Raw genomic sequence first — 16,471 nt, 5'->3', positions numbered from 1 at the left:
TTTGTATTTAACTCTAGCATCCTTTAGTGTAATGAGTCATGATTTAAACTGTTGACTTAAATTCATTTGATTTGTCAAGTTTCTCTTTGGTTTGCTGTATAAAACAGATTATTTAAGCTTTTAAGTGGGATTGTAACTTCCCTCTCATCTGGGCAAAAGTTTGTATCGTGCTTCTTCTACGGTGATAAGTTACGAAGGAATTTGGTAAATAGTCTTCAAAAAACTGAGACAGATGTAAATGAACTTGTATGGAATGTAGTTTTTAGGCTGTACTTGGGAGGAGTGTTTAGGTTCTCTTTGACCCTGGAAACAGAAAAAAAGAGCTCCTTCTCCCGTGTCTCATCAGTCTTCCTCTAGTCTTCAACTTCCGATCTTCCTGATTGAATCCTTCCCATCCATTCTCTTAAGAAATGGAGACTCTCGCTCACAGGTGACAGTTCCCATGTGGCAGATCTAGCTAGAGATGATTGCGGAAGCAGGTGCCAAGCCCTCCACAATAGTCTCCATTTGCCCAGATATTACAGGATGAAATAATAGGTTCTTTGTCTCATTTTCAGAGTGCTTTCCACATACATTATTTCAAGTTAGTCTCTGAGGGGAATAGTATTGAAGCCTGCTGGAGGAGCTGGTGAATGTTCTTTCTCCTTCCTGCAACCCATCCATCCATCCATCCATCCATCCATCCATCCATCATGAGTCCAAAATGATGGAACTGGCTCTCCATAGTTCTGATGAGCTACTTTCTGTTCATCACAGCTTGCTTTTGCATTTAGCACATGACACTTTATACTACACATGGGCAAATGTCCTCACTATTTAAAAATGTCTCTTCTTCCCTAAAACTATTTAATTTCTACTGAAAATATTTACTTGTAATCTTGGGCAAGTTTATGTAATCCTGACAGTTGCTGTCTGGAAGTCCCATTTAATTACATTATATGCCAGCACTGTATTTCAACCCAAAAGTTAAAAAAGATAATTCAATACCTTTTCATCGCTTTTATCACTTCCATTCTGTAGCTGTTCTTAGCTACTATTTCTCCCTCTGTAATTCGTCCCTACTGTAAATTAATCCTTCCTTATTTCTAGATCATGTATCTATAGCTATTATTGCCCTGATCATGTTATAATTATTTTTTGATAAATATATCTTTTCTACTAAACTGTTAGCTCCTTAAGGGTTGCATTTTTGTTTGGTTGGTTTTTTACTCTGGTTTTGTCTCTATGTCTGATAAATGTCAATTATCATTGTGTTTCCCCAAAATTTAAAGTATCCTGTGGTACTCCAGGCCACCTTGGGAGCCACAGTTAGTGATTAAGGGAGAGAATACTCAGAAAAGGCTTTTGAATTAAGGCCAGAGTGGTAAGAAAGAATCAACAGCCACACAGCTGGGCTAGAATGTTGGGATCTGAAGGAGGCTGATGTGCAGGTCTGGGACAGGCAGTAGAGGAGCATGAGTGAAGCCTGCAGGACTGGATTGTTAGATCCCTACAGTCCCTGGGAAGGGAGTTTCGTTTTCCTCTAAGTGCAGGGGGAACTCTGTGGAGGAGTTTGAGCAGAGGGATCATCTGCTTCTCTGTAGAGGACCACTATAGTTGAGGGAAGTGATGGAAGCAACAAAAACAAATAGACCAACGCACCTGTCAAGGTGAGAGATGATGGTAGGCTGGACTAAAGGGGTGGCAGTGGAAAAGGGAGGAGAGGTTGGATTTGGGGGTTATTTCATTAATAGTTTGTACAGTATATGACAGTTCTTAGTAGCTGCTGAATGAGAGTTTGTAGAAACTTTTAAAATGGCTCTTGAAAAAATAAAAATTAAAAATTAAAAAATTAAAAAATGGCTCTTGAAAAGCAGTTATTGATTCTGTTTAATCATCATTCACTGTTCTTTCTTTTATTCTATGACAATACTCCCAGGACTCTGAAAGTGTTTCCAAAGTTCTTTGGCTGGATGAGATACAGCATGCGGTCAATGAGGCCAACATGGACAAGGACAAAGCAAAACAGTGTAAGCCCTCACCCCCTTTTGCTGGCCCAGTGCGCCTTGCTGGTTATGCCACTGAATTATTATTTTTTATTTTAGTAATTTTTAAAATTATGTAGTTTAAATTTCTGACAAGACTTGGACCCTTAGCGATTTCAGTTGTTGAGTGTATGTACAAAAACAAGATTCATTGTGGTGGCACTGTTTTCAGTGATTAGATGCTAACTCTGACAAAATCTGAGGATGTTACTGAATGAATCCAGTAAGCAAAAAGTGGTTTCTAAACTCTCAAATTTATAGTTTAATCAAGCCCTGTTTTAATTTTGATTCTTAGGACACAAGCCCAGTCTGCTTAGTAATGCCTGTCCTCCCTACCATGCCTTCCTTGTATTAGTCAGGATTTTTCAGAGAAACAGAGCTATATATATTTTTTTCCTCTGGAAAAAAAAGCAGAGCAACATATAAAGACATGTATCTGTGTATATATGTGTGTTTGTGAGTGTGTAGATAAATAGTTGTTTCTCTGAAAAGTATGTTGTACCTATATACACACACATATATAGTGAAAGAGAAAGGAGGAGATTTATTTTAAGGAATTGGCTCATGCAGTTGTGGAGAGGCTGACGAGTCCAAAACCTGTGGGCAGGCCCTAGAGGACAGATGGCAGCACTTAATCATGGAAGCCAAATGGGTGTGGTTACTGAAATGGACAGCAGAGTCAAAGCAGTCGTCAGAATAACCTGACTCACAGAGACCAACAGAATTGGCTAATTGACCCTGGCATTCCTAGAAGTGAAATAGACCATTTACTAAATTCATAATTGATTTGTACTAGTGGAAGAAGAGTTCTAGGTCAAATGAATGGAAGTGTAACTCGAATAACAAGAGCAAAGATTACATTAAATAGCCACTAAATCAATTTCCAGACTTAAGCCATTTATAGACCAGGAACCCCTTGAATGAAGGGGACACCAGGTCCTCTTGAGAACAAACAACTACACTTTCAAAATCTTACATAGTTCATCTTTTGTCCAGACTTCCCCTAAAGAAGTCTACAATCTCTACTGTGGTGGCTGTGCTGAGAGGAAAAGACACAATCAGACTTCTCAGGGATGACAGGACATTGGCTCTGAACTGACATTACTTATGGGAAACGCAAAATGTCCCTGGGGTCCACCAGTCAGAGTAGGGGCTAACAGAGGTCAAGTGATCAGTGGGGTTTTATCTCATTCTCTCTCCTGCTGAGTCCTCAAACCAGTCTTGATTACTTCCCGAGGTCTAGAATGTATAAGTGGAATAGACATACTTAGCAACTGGCCAAATCCCTTCATTGGCTCAAATGATTAAGTTTTTAATTTTATTCTAAGCCTCTCTTTTCATAAAGAAATTGTATGAAGAATCACATGATGTTCTAGAGTAGCTTCGAGAATGATACGCTAACACTCTGTATATACAAATAACCTATTTACATGAAGATTCCTGGAAGTGTTGTTCATAACCTGTCCATTCATGGCATAATTAGGATGTATCGTGTTGTATCAGGTCATAGAATGCTGTTGAGATTCCTTAGTCTCGCCCCCAAAGATATAGTTTTAAACTTCGGAAACTCTGGGGAACATCTGGTTTTTATTTTCTTTGCCTGTAAAAATATGTGCATTTCTCCCAACCTGAACTTTTATACCCTTAGGGTCTTTGAAGTCTTTCCATTCTAGCACTCAGATCCTTAAAAAAAAAATAAATTTGAGACGCATACATAAGATATCTAAACTTAAATATAAAACTGAAGGAAGCCACAGTTTGAAAAAATACTTTTTAAAAATTAGATTGTAAAATACTCACTCAAATGATCTGAAAGAGTTACACTTTTTCTCTTAGAAATCGAACCAATTTAGAAGTCATCTTATTCATTTTATTCCTGTTCTTCCTACAGTGTGACCTGCAAATGTCAAGTTTGTTCTGCTTTTTCCATTGAGACTCATGGTTCTACTGACTATGAAAGGCAGAGGCTTTCTTAAATATGTGTGACTATGTTCTCCAGATCTACACATTTAAAATCCTATCTTCTTTTTTTTATGATTTTATTTATTTATTCATGAGAGACACAGAGAGAGAGACGCAGAGACACAGGCAGAGGGAGAAGCAGGCTCCATGCAGAGAGCCTGACGTGGGACTCGATCCCCGGACTCCAGGATCACGCCCAGGGCTGAAGGCAGCCGCCCAACCGCTGAGCCACCCGGGCTTCCCTAAATCCTATCTTCTACCTCTATCCTGTGCCTTGGAAGAGTTGACACTGTTTCTTCTATGATACATAACACCAAAAAGATACTCTGAAGTAAGACCTTCTATACTCTGACATTGAGATGAGAATTTTCCAGTTTGTCAGAAAGGAGTTTAATCTTACCTTTAAAAGCATTCTTTCGGGGATCCCTGGGTGGCGCAGCGGTTTGGCGCCTGCCTTTGGCCCAGGGCGCGATCCTGGAGACCCGGGATCGAATCCCACATCGGGCTCCCGGTGCATGGAGCCTGCTTCTCCCTCCGCCTGTGTCTCTGCCTCTCTCTCTCTCTCTGTGACTATCATAAATAAATAAAAAATTAAAAAAAAATTTAAAAAAAAAAAATAAATAAAAGCATTCTTTCTCCTTTGTATGAAGACTTAAAACAGATTCTAGTCACATGTTGTAAGCATCAAACCCACTCCCAGATAATCTGATAAAAGAAAAAGTGTTATATATATGTAAATATATTTGTATATATATGAGTATATATATGTGTGTGTACATAAAATTTTATATACACATAAAAAGAGATGAGTAATGTAATCATCAGCCAATGAACCCATCATTTGGCTTCAATGAATAAAAATTCATGAACAAAAAAAAAAAGAAAAGAAAAAGAGTTGTCCTATATGTTTTACCATAGACAAGACTTAAAAGAGCAGAGTAACTCAGTTCTTCTTTTGGGCCTAGTGTTCATGTTCACTGGAGCTTCTTTGCTTAAAGTATGTGTGTCTCTATTTTTGACTCAGGGCAATATTTCCCAACCTTCTCCTATTATTGTACCTTAAGGAATTTTTTTAGATAGATTTTTCCTAATTACTTCTCACCACGAAATTTTAATACCACACATATATTGTGTATCTGTGTAGGTACCATATGTAAATCTATGCTTTATGCACAGAAAGATGTTTTGCCCCCTCCTCCCAAGAACCAATGTTTTGCCCTGCTAGGAATTATTTCAACTCTTTTGAGAGAATACATGCCTTAGAGAAAGACTGCCAGTATATGACTTAAGATGTAACATATTTCTTTCCAGTCTCTTAGGAGATTTATGGGAGATTTCTTAATTTGTTTCTTACCACAAAGATACCCGACTTTATGTAGACCATTTATGTGACATCTTAAATTATCTGGAACTAAACCACATCCCACAGATTAAGCAAAAAAGCAATCAAAAGAGATGTCTCAGGGCCACCCACACCTGGGTGGCTCAGCGGTTTGGCACCTGCCTTGAGCTCAGGGCATGATCCTGGGGTCTGGGATCGAGTCCCACATTGGGCTTCCTACATGGAGCCTGACTCTCCCTCTGCCCTATGTCTCTGGCCCTCCCTCCCTCCCTCCCTTCCTCCCTCCCTCTCCCTCTTCCTCTCCCTCTCTCTCTCTGCCTCTCATGAATAAATAAATAAAATATTTTTTTTAAAAAGATGTCTCAAAGCCTGTGGCCTAGAACTGGTTTACTATACTCTTTGGGGACCTCTTGGCCAGATACCTGGACCCTGTGTATTCTTATCTTAGGAATAAAGCTAACATGTCTGGTTGTGTCTCTTCCTACCTCAGAGTATAGCAGAAGCCATGAATTACCAGGCAGTTAGGTGTTGGTTGCTCTGTGCAAACACACAGCAGCAAGAACAGAGAGCTGGTAGGCCAGGAGGGGAAAACTAAAAAGCAGAGGAGTTTGAGGCCATTTAGTGCAAGAACAAAGAAGCCCAAACACCTCCATAGTACTTGAACATACTACTTGGGATATTATAGCACCATATAATGGCAGGAAGGACTATTCTGGCAGCTCTCAGCAAACATTAAGCACCTACTGTGTACCAGGGACTGTGGATAAAATGATGAGAAGGGTAGAAACTGTTCTTAGGGTTTTCTCCAGGGCTTTAGATTTTCATGAAAAATGGTTCTGTTAAGACGAGGAGTAAGCTTTGGTTACCTAGAAAATGAACCTGTGGACCTACTACTTACAGGTCAGTACTTGACGATAAAGCACACTTCTAGATGCAAGAAATGCATGCCTTTATAATACCCATCTTTTAAAGAATACACCATTTTACTGGTTAGATGAAGCTGTCAGATGTAATTCATGTGAGGATTCTTGATCATTTACTTGTTCCTTCTACTTCTCTGAGACCATAGACCTCTCAAATACCGGTACCATGTTTGTCCCATCCTTGAAAGCTTTCCTGAAGAAGAGGAAAGGCTAACTGCTTATCCATTCCTGTTAACTCCTGTAAGCCCAAGAACACACTGCTGTGCCTTTTGCTCTGCAGCAGTTGAAGTTGGCTACAGAAGTTCCTCATTCTGTATGTGTTCCTCCAGGATTTGCGTGACCTTGATTCCAGGCTGTTGAAAGTCAAACTCCATTTTTCTTGTTTGCTTCCACACACATGTGAACATAATTTGATGGCACCAATATACCATTAGGCATTTGTATGGTAGAGATTGACATGTGTGTGTTTGGAAGGGAGGGAGGGAATCCATCTCTCCCCTTTTCCTCAAAAACTTTTTTTTGTCTACAAAGTGTTTTAACCTGGTTTCTTTTGTTTTTATTGTTCTATGTTTCTAACTCAGTGCATTTATGGTTTGTGAAAACAGTAGTTTCATTGGTTGGGCCAGAATATTCTTAGCTGCAACTAAAGTAGATAATAAAGAACTCACCATATTAACTTTGAAGACAACAAAGAGTTCAATATGTTTTGATTTATGGAGAGAGGCAGAAATTTAAAAGGGGATAAGATGTTTTTTAGGTCTAAATTGGTTTCGGAATTAAGTTTCTGGACTTGATTGCCTATGTCCACCAGCTATACCTTTGCCTTTCTAGAACATTTGTTTAGCTTGCCTATGACAAACCTTGTGTAGTATATTAGCACTGTACAAGAGAATATCAGGATTTTTACTTATTCTAAAATAAATAAATGTCTTCAGAAGAATATTTCTCAAATACTAATTGATGACCTAGGTAAGGACTACATATCTACTGTTAGTATGCATTCACTTCACTTACAGATCATACAGTGAGTAGAACCTAGTGCCTTCATACCACATGAGGGCAACCAGGAAATACTGTTAATAAGCCATGCTCCTGTGGGATCTTGTTCTTCTTACAACCTAAACTGGTAAGTGAGTTGGTGACTGTCTTGGGTTTAGGTGTTGCATACTCTGAAAGGGCAAAAGGTTTAATGCAAATGCATTCCAGAAAGGTTGAGTTATATATTTGCACACCTCTAGTGTAAGTAGAAGATAACCATTAACAGAAACTTTTTTTTCATTATGCAGGGATTACACTGGTCATCGATGTTAATCAGTGTTTGGAGAAAGAAAAGCCAAGTGATATTTTGTCTCTTTTGAAGCCTTCTATGCCCAATACAAATGACATAATCCCTGAATGTGCTGACAGGTACTATAATGCCCTTGCAAAGGCAAAAGAGCACAAATCTAAAAGTGGTAAGCTTTTTAGTCATTTAGCACCAACTAAATGTCATTCTGAATATGATGTCTGTGGTATTGTATTAATTTTAAGACAAATAATGCTTTCAAATGAAAATTTCTAAAGCATTTTTTGTCTTGATAAAGAAAAATTTTAGATGTACTTTTTTTTTGTTTTTTAAAAAGCTCAGATTAACTTGGTGGCTATACATGGATGTTATCATAAACTTGAGAAAATACAGTATTTAAGGAGATTTTTGCTTTATGTAGGGCTTGCTTGTTGATCCATTTCTCTAGAGATACAAACTGATTTTTACACTAATATTTCTATGCTTTTTGAAACAAATGGTACATGATTGCACAATCTTTAGTAGGAGTAAAGAGTAATTTTAAAAATATGGAATAGAGTAGAGTGAACTGGTCTCCAAGGGATCAGATCAATAACCTTGGCAAGCATTTATGCCTGTCCAATCCAATGGCAGACTATGAAATGTAGGCTCTGGAAAGTATCTGTGAGATCATGAGCCTAATAATCATTTTTCAGATTTACAAACACATTCATGAGATTTTGGTAGAGAGAGACTATGACAAACCCAAAGAGGTCAATTTTTGATCATCAACACACCACTCTTTTAGAGATTTCTACTGAACACCTTGTGTCCTATCAAGGACGCAGGTGTCCTAACTCACAGGCTGTGTTTATTTGCACCATATCATAGGTCATGGACTTCTCTTCTTTGGGAAACTACTGTACAGTAGTGGCCTAAAAAGTGGAATTTGGAGGAAAAAAATTTTTTTCTTTAGATAAATTGGAGATCTTTCCCATAGACCTCCTACATATTTTTAAGTTTATCTGATGCATTTCCAACTTAGAGATTGCACTCTGCAATGTAGCAAATTGTCCATTAATGAAGTGTGATGAGGGCTATGCTCTATTATGCTGCTCTGGCTCCCAAGAGCCTAAGTTTTTGAGCCATTCTTTCTTGCTTGGCATCTGATCCCTGTTGAGCCCCTCTCTGTTTCCTTCACATCTCTTCCTCCAGAATCACCGTAGTGTCCCCTACCTCATCCTTAATGGAGAAAGAATTGTATAATAGTATTGATGCGAGGGTTAAGTTCAGTTTCAAGTCCATCCTGACCCAAGTTTAATTTATCTTCTGTCCACTACATTTGCCTACCCCTCCTCCTTTGTGCCATGTTCTGGTGTATGTAGTCATAAATCCCCAAATTCCCTGTTCAGAAACCTAGGAGTTACCTTAAATCCATAATGATTACTTGTGATCATCCTAATTTGACCGTACAATATATTTTCCAATAGACCAGCATTTCTATGCAGATAACAGCTGTCTGACTGCCCATTTGAAAAGAGATACATCTCTTTTCCTGGGCAAGGACAGAACAGTTGAGGAATACTTAAAACCAAATAAAGAATCGACATACATCCAAGGGTCCTTAACATTACCCCTGCTTAGTTATTTGAATCCATTTAAATATTCTATAAGGAAATTCACTTGAACTTTGATTTCTCTACAAAGACATGTAGTCTAATGCTCACTTGACAGCAGTTGGCTTGGATTGATCAAGGTCAGATCATCCTTATGTTTATTTTTGTTGTTGTTTTTAGCTTACTGGTCTGGGACAGGAATCATGACCATTCAACAAAATAAACAGATTTCTAAATAGGATTTTAACCCATGAATTCTTGAGGAGGAAATATTCTTCTTACCTCATTAAGCCATGACTGCCAAGGTTTTTTTCCTAGTACATCCTTCCCCCCATATTAAATCCTTCCTGCAATTTTTTTCTCTTTTGTGTGGTTGTAGAGAACAAGACAAGTCAACCCAGACATTTTCTTCCTCCCTGCTTAGTGACCTTAGTGTTTGCATATGGCAGATAAAGTTGTCTGGAAAGACGAGTCACTTCTGCTTTGGTTTAATGCAGATTTTTGGCTTTCCCTAAACAGTGGATCACAGTTCTTCCAGATTACTCATTCTCAGAGAAGTTGCTGGAAGACTTCCTAAGCAAAGAAGACTCTTGCTTCTTGGTCTCTTCTGTCCACCTGTGCTGTGATGTGCTGTTCACATCTACCAGGGCTGTATATTCTTTGCTTTTCCTTCTTGTTAGCCATCTGTGACCCCTCTCATCCTCATGAGAAATTTGAGGTCTAGAGCCCTAGTGTTAGACATCAGTGTGTCCTCTTGATTGGGCTGAGTTGAGAGCTGCCATGGAATGCCTAGAATTCACTCCATTTTAGTGACTCAATTCTCGTTATTTTAACTTAGACCATCCAAATGGTTGGTGAAAAACTATTCATTAGATTATTTTACATACTGAGAAACTACACTCTGTTGAAGGGTTCAGTGTTTCTCTCTAGAATGTAACAAATTTCTTTCTTTAGTGTCTGCCGAAGGCTCGTGGCTCAAACTGTCCCTCCAGGATAAATATGAGTACTACTACAACATCGATTCAAAAGAGATTTCCTGGGTCATGCCTGAATCCTACTTGCCTAAAGAATCATGGCTCATGGCAAAAGAAATTGAGGTAGGAGGTTTGTGTTTCATGAAACTATACTATGAACAGATAAATGTGATTACTTTTCCATTTTTGAATCATGGAAGTAAGAGAGGAAAGAACTGATTTATCAAAGGCTTGAGATAAAGTCTTCATGAATGCAGTTGGATATGGCCACATGGCTACTAACTTTTACAATTATTTCATATTGGCCTACCACCACCAGACAGAACAAGGGCAAGAAAGCTTTCATAGTTTATTTGGAATGGTATATTATCCTAAGAAGTCAATCATTAGGTTTGCCTTGACACAAAAGCTCAGTTAGTAATAATTTCTTGGTTGTCACTATTCAGAAAGTCTTTTTCTTTCCCCCTCACCACCTATCACAGAGATACATTTATCCTTTTAAAGGTCAGTAATGCTTTTTAGGGGGAAATATTCTTGAAAAGATGTTCACGAGACCGCTTTGGACTTGAGACCAAAGTTGGACCCACAAAATTTGAAAATTGCTATTTGATCCATGCATCATAGTATGTTTAAAGAGAAAATACTAGTAATAGTTTAGTTCCATTTCAGAAAAAAAAAGAGTACAAATGTAGGTCTTAAAGAATTATTAAAAGTCTCCATGATAAAAAATATTGCAGTATAGCAACTTTGTGGATCCAATCACCGGTATGATATTTGCTAAGACTCAGAGAAAAACCTGTGGCCTGGGGCTAACAATGCCACCAGAAATCCTGAATGACAAGAAGATAGTGAAGAAGAGTTAAATAACTAACTTCCAATATTCAAGATTGCCACAGTTTACAAGAAAATAGTACTGTGTCAGTGCCTTATCAGTGCTACTTTGTAGCAAAATGAAACTGTGGACAATATGGAAAAGCCATATGCTGTAGTTGAAAAGATGTATCAAACTGTGAAGAAGCAGCATCAAAAGGTTAAACTTCAGAGCTAACAATTGCTCCAGTGGCATCCAAAGATGCCCAAGGAGTAACCTTGTGAAATTAAGCATCATTCCATTAGGATTATTAAAAAGTGGAAGGTCTTACTCTGCTTAAAAAAAAAATCATTTCTTCTAGACAATCTGAAAGTACTGATTTCATGACTGTAAATGTGTCTTCTCTTAAAGATTTTTAAGCATCTTTTTTATTGTTTCGGTTGTAATTTTTTAAATTAAGTATCTACTGATTCCAGTCACAGCTGATCAAAGACACCAGCCATAGAAGTGAGTCCAGTCTTGACTTGCATCTCTTACAAACATAAAAAGCAAACCCAGTTCATAACCCACATAAAGACTTTTCACAGTCCCCCTTCCTCCTTTTGCCTCGTTCATTCTCATTCCGACTGGGTTCCCCCTGTCTGGCCATGGTAGCGCCTGTCTTTCTTCTCTTGCCCCCTTTCCTTCTGCCCCAAGTCTTTTATTTTCTCCTAGGTTTATTTTGAGCTTCTCCTGGCTCATTGCAGAGCTGTGCCTACTCTGGCCTGAACAAGAAGAGGTCAGAGGAGCCAGAAGACGTCATGGCCACTGCTGTCTTTTCCTTGGCAGCCCTGGGCAGGGAGGAGGCGAGGTGATGCATATGCATATTCATACTGTACTCATCCTTGTCCTTTTCACACCCTGGAGCTCAGGCCTCACACCTGGTCCTTGCCAGCATCTCCACCTCTAGATCCTGAGATCACTCAACCAAATTCTCATAGCAGCGCAGCAGCACGTACAAAGGATTCAAAAGCATGTTGCTAGAAAGAAGCTAAGCCAGTTCATCCCTTGGCTCTGGTCAAGTCTGTTTTTTTAAACCAGGCCAGAAAGAGCTATCCAGATCTTTTTCTCAAAGATAAAATCTCCAGAAGCTAGCCTCTATGCTCCTTTCACCTGATGTGTGAAGTGTAACCAAAAGAAATATCTCTTGCCAGGACATAATTGAGGAAGTCACAACAGATTATGTTCGAGAAAAGATGTGGTCTGCTTCTGATGATTTGCTTCTTCGCCTTCAAGCCACAAGTGCAGGATCCCTTCTTAGGAAAGAGTATGAAGCTAGGAAATCATATTTGTATGAACAAGAAAAGCATGTGGTCAAAATACAGGTATGTGAATCACCTACCACTAGTTATAGGAAACTGCCCTGTCCCCTGAAGACACTTTATTTGATAGTAATGCCATTAGTATGACATTCTAATTAACAATTCTGACTGCAGATTTTCCCTTACTCATTGCCCCCAAACCTGCTTTTTTAAGGCGCAGAGATGGGAAAGCCATTGAATGATTTTTCACCTTTGCAGACCATCAAGGGGCACTATAGACATACAGAGTTCTGCCTGCCACCTACCTAGGTGGAGCCAGAGGGACTCCTCAGATCAGAGTTGAAATCTGTTTCTCTAAAAAGTTGAATCTCCTTGGGTCATCTACTTTCTAAACTGAGTGGTTTATGAATTGGCTTTTCAGTGGCTAGTGGATGTTGAGTGGCACGTCTATGTTCTTTTCCTCTAGACTGAAAGAATGGAAGAGCTAATGAAATGGATTTCACGTCTCCAAGAGTATCTTCTCACTTACATACTCTTCATTTAGGCCTCTAGGAGAAATCCTCCTGTTCTGTTTGGTTATGAGTTGTTCTCAAGCTTGTATAATTTGTCCGAACTTTCTGGTTGCTAAGGAACTTGGCAAACTTAGATGTTTCTCCCCTATATTCTGCTACTACCCTCTACCAACCACTGTGTTGACTTCCAAAAGGTGGTATGTCTTCTTTTTGTGCACCAAAGTGATACCGTTATTGATGAACAGCACTTGGTGGGTTTTTGCATTGGCCAATAACTAAAAAATTTCCCAAATTGGAAGCTTTTAAGTTGGAGATTCCTCTTTTGTGATCATTGGTGTTCTTACCTGCTTTCCTCACCTAACTATATCATCCAGGGCAGAAAATAAGTTTTTCAAATTTTTGTATTGTTATATCTTATGTATGATAGATACTTAAATATTTGAATTTGTTCAGAGCTTAAGATGTTAAAGGCAGAAATGATTAATTTTAAGAAGAAAATTCTCCCATAAGCCTGACAATGAATATTTCTTAGCTGAACCAGTAAGTTTTCCACTTTATTTCTTCTTTAAACACATGGCAGGCAAAACATACAGAAAGTGGGAAAAAAAAAAAAAAGCCTAAAGATAGAACCTCTACACTGATGCTAAGGCTCTAATTTTATACAGAATTAAAGAGTGTCAGCCAACCTGACACAATTTGAGCCAACCTTGAACTGCCCAGTCTCAGGACATAGAGCAATGTTTTATTTGGAGGACCTTTTTGGAGCACACAGGTATAAAATCCATCTGTTATTAGGACCTAGGACCGAAGTCGTGAGAGGGCTTGGGGAAAGAGTAGTAGCAATCATCTGGAGCCTTTTTCCTTCATCTCAGCAGAGGCAGTAGGATGAAAGAAGAAACCATAGAAATGTGAAGTCACCCTGCCTTCTTTTTTGTTTTGGGGGTTTTTTTCCTACTCCTCTGATGGTATTCTAATGAGGAAGGCAAGAGGTATAGAGGCAAGCTATAGACTGGAAATGAATATGGATTCAGCAGAAATTTGCTGACCCACAAAACCAGATGACCATGAACCAAAGGGTATTATGCTACTCTCATCTTCTAGTCAATATGGCCAATTCACCCTGAATGAGGGGCATGATCTGAAATGTGAGGACTTTGACTCCATAAACCAGCTCAACCTTCCTAGCTGGCTGAATCAGTTCCAGACGCAGTAGTCTTAACAAATTCAGAGAGACGGCTCCCATGCTGAAGCCAGCCACATCACAGTTCCACCACTCTCAGTCTCCTCCCAAGGAACTGAATAGGAGTACAGAGAATATATGGCATCATTAGCCAGTCCTCTGCCTCAAGTACTTTGGAACCAATCAGAAGGTACCCAAGGTGTCTCCTGAGAAATTCACTGTCATTCATATGATTTGTCTCTCATGGCCCAGAGACATAGAATCTCTTAAAAGCAGTGAGAGGGAAAAAGCCATGTTATTTTTGAACAGTAAGAAGACTCTGATAACATTTACAAATGGGTGAGCCAGAAAATAATCTCAAACTAAAAGGAATATGTTATTTCAAAAAAATAAGTAAATATAAGATGTAAATATAAATTAAGTAAACTAACATTTAGGGACACTCTTACTCCAGGAGACAGACAAATTTTTATGCTGAAACTCTTTCATGCTTTCAAGGAACTAAACAAAAGATGGGCTCAGTGAAACAAGACAAAACATTCAAAGATAACTGATAAATAAAAAGAGGAAGAGAAATAGTGACATTGTAGAATGTAAAGAACTCACAATTGCAAAATGTCCAACAAACGCTCAGAATAACTGCAACATGTGGTCAGCTCGAGAAAACACTCACAAAAAGTTGAGGAAAAGAATCGATTTAAAACGCACTTGCATTTTCATACTCATTTTGTGGCTGAGTTGTGAGAATGAAGCTGGATAATTCACATGACAGACTAGCACGGTTTGTGGCCCTGATGTTGCTCAGTAGTGTTAGTAATGAAGAAATGATGGCGCCAAGGACAGATGCTGAGGACAACATCGAGATCGTTGGTGTGACACAGGAGAAGATCGGCAAAACTGAATGGGGAAAAAGTAGATAGCTTGGTATTTCTTTTTCTTGGAACTGAGGAAAGCTGGAATGCCACTTCTTAGGAAGAAACATAATAGTGACAAACACCCAAACGTAGTCCTGGGAATCATGGAAGCAATGAATTATTGAACATCAGAGAGTGCCACAAGCTTCCCCTCAAAGAAAGAGAAACAACTAGCTCCTCTGAAGCAACTTGCAGATTGTCCAGAGCAGCGGCAGAGTCTGCAGGTGGGGAGGAAGGGGGTGACCTGATGTGACAATCCTTCATCACGTTGTTTTAATGTAAGCAACTACTCTAGAAGATCAATGGATTGTCCACCTTTAAGCTAAGAAGGAAAAGAGATAAATGTTTAGGGCTTTCTTGGCTAAGAGATCACACGAGGATTTGTGCTTCAGGAATTGGGGTTGGTAATTTGAATATTATTGTCCTGGTTGCCAAGTTACCAAACAAGGCAACCAATTTAGCAAGCCACATTTTCTAGAGATTGACAATTGTAAAATCTGTAAAACAGAGCAATAACCTTTGAGGTCTAGATATTTTGAAAGGCTCCTTTGTTAAAGAAGCATTACACAGAAAATATATTTATGGAAAGAAAAAAGAAAATGTAACAAAAAGATGGCTATTATAAATTTTCCCACAAGTTCTTATACTAGAGAAGATGGACACTTCTGTAAACACCTTCTGTCTCTAATTGTCTGCAGAAAGCTTCTTGTGAATGGCTTTAATGGTTTAGAATTTTGTTTCCTTTTGCTTTTTCATCAATAACTCCTTTCTCCCAACTATATACCCAAAATTGTTTTTAATAAACAGACTCTAATTAGAAAAGCCTGCAATCTCATGGCCTAGCACAGTAGTTCTATTTGCACAGAATAAGAAAAAGCCAGTCCTGGTAGAGCCAAAGCTTACAAACTGTAAAAGAACGTGTAATTTTGACAAATAAGAGGCATATAGTATTCTGTTGACCAAAAATTCTATACCTAGCAAAGTTGCTTTGGTTGAGAAGGTTACAATAAAAATATTCATAAGTACAGAACAATTCCAGAAAAATCTACATTATCAATAAAGAGATGAAATACAAAATGAAATCTCAAAGAAAATCCAGTTGTTGAGTATTGAATCCTTAGTATTTTAAAAAACAGTAAATATTGGACAAATGGGTTCATTCTCCCAGTGCAAGAATGCATCAGTAATACATCAGCCTTCACTATGACAGATTATCCAGAAGGTTGGTGACTCTGAGCTAATAAGATTAATAGTTTTTCTAGAGTTGAGATGATTCGAGAAAAGCAGAAGTAAGAACTTAAGCATTTCAGTTTGGATTCAGAAATGGGATATATTTTATATATTTATTTATTTAGATTTCTGTGCTTTCAAAGTGTTAACCCACAAAAACATAAGCACCACTGAGACCCATCACAATGAATGTTACTAGTAGCTTGCCATGGAATCCATTAACCTGGGGCACCTGGGTGGCTCAGGTCATGATCTCAGGATCCTGGGATCAAGTCCCATGACAGGCCCCCTGCTCAGCAAGGAGCCTGCTACCCCCCCCCCCCTTCTCTCTCTCTCAAATAAAATCTTTAAAAAAAAAAAAAAAGATTCCATTAACCCACAATTAGGGTCCACTTCCCCTGGTCTCTCTAGCACCATT

General features: G+C 38.6%; 1 protein-coding gene across 3 annotated transcripts in view; it reads left to right on the top strand.

Annotated features, from left to right (window-relative positions):
* IQGAP2 (IQ motif containing GTPase activating protein 2) overlaps positions 1-16,471 on the top strand; it is a 295,353-nt gene that overhangs the window by 222,655 nt on the left and 56,227 nt on the right. For all 3 annotated transcript variants that reach the window (XM_072736972.1, XM_025998283.2, XM_025998284.2), the window contains 4 exons: positions 1,919-2,009; positions 7,538-7,705; positions 10,086-10,228; positions 12,110-12,280. In XM_072736972.1, coding sequence (XP_072593073.1) covers positions 1,919-2,009; positions 7,538-7,705; positions 10,086-10,228; positions 12,110-12,280 — 573 coding nt within the window. The remainder of the gene's footprint in view (positions 1-1,918; positions 2,010-7,537; positions 7,706-10,085; positions 10,229-12,109; positions 12,281-16,471) is intronic.

Source organism: Vulpes vulpes, chromosome 14 (genome assembly GCF_048418805.1).
Source record: "Vulpes vulpes isolate BD-2025 chromosome 14, VulVul3, whole genome shotgun sequence".
Classification (NCBI taxonomy): domain Eukaryota; kingdom Metazoa; phylum Chordata; class Mammalia; order Carnivora; family Canidae; genus Vulpes; species Vulpes vulpes.
This window is presented reverse-complemented; position numbering and strand designations above follow the sequence as displayed.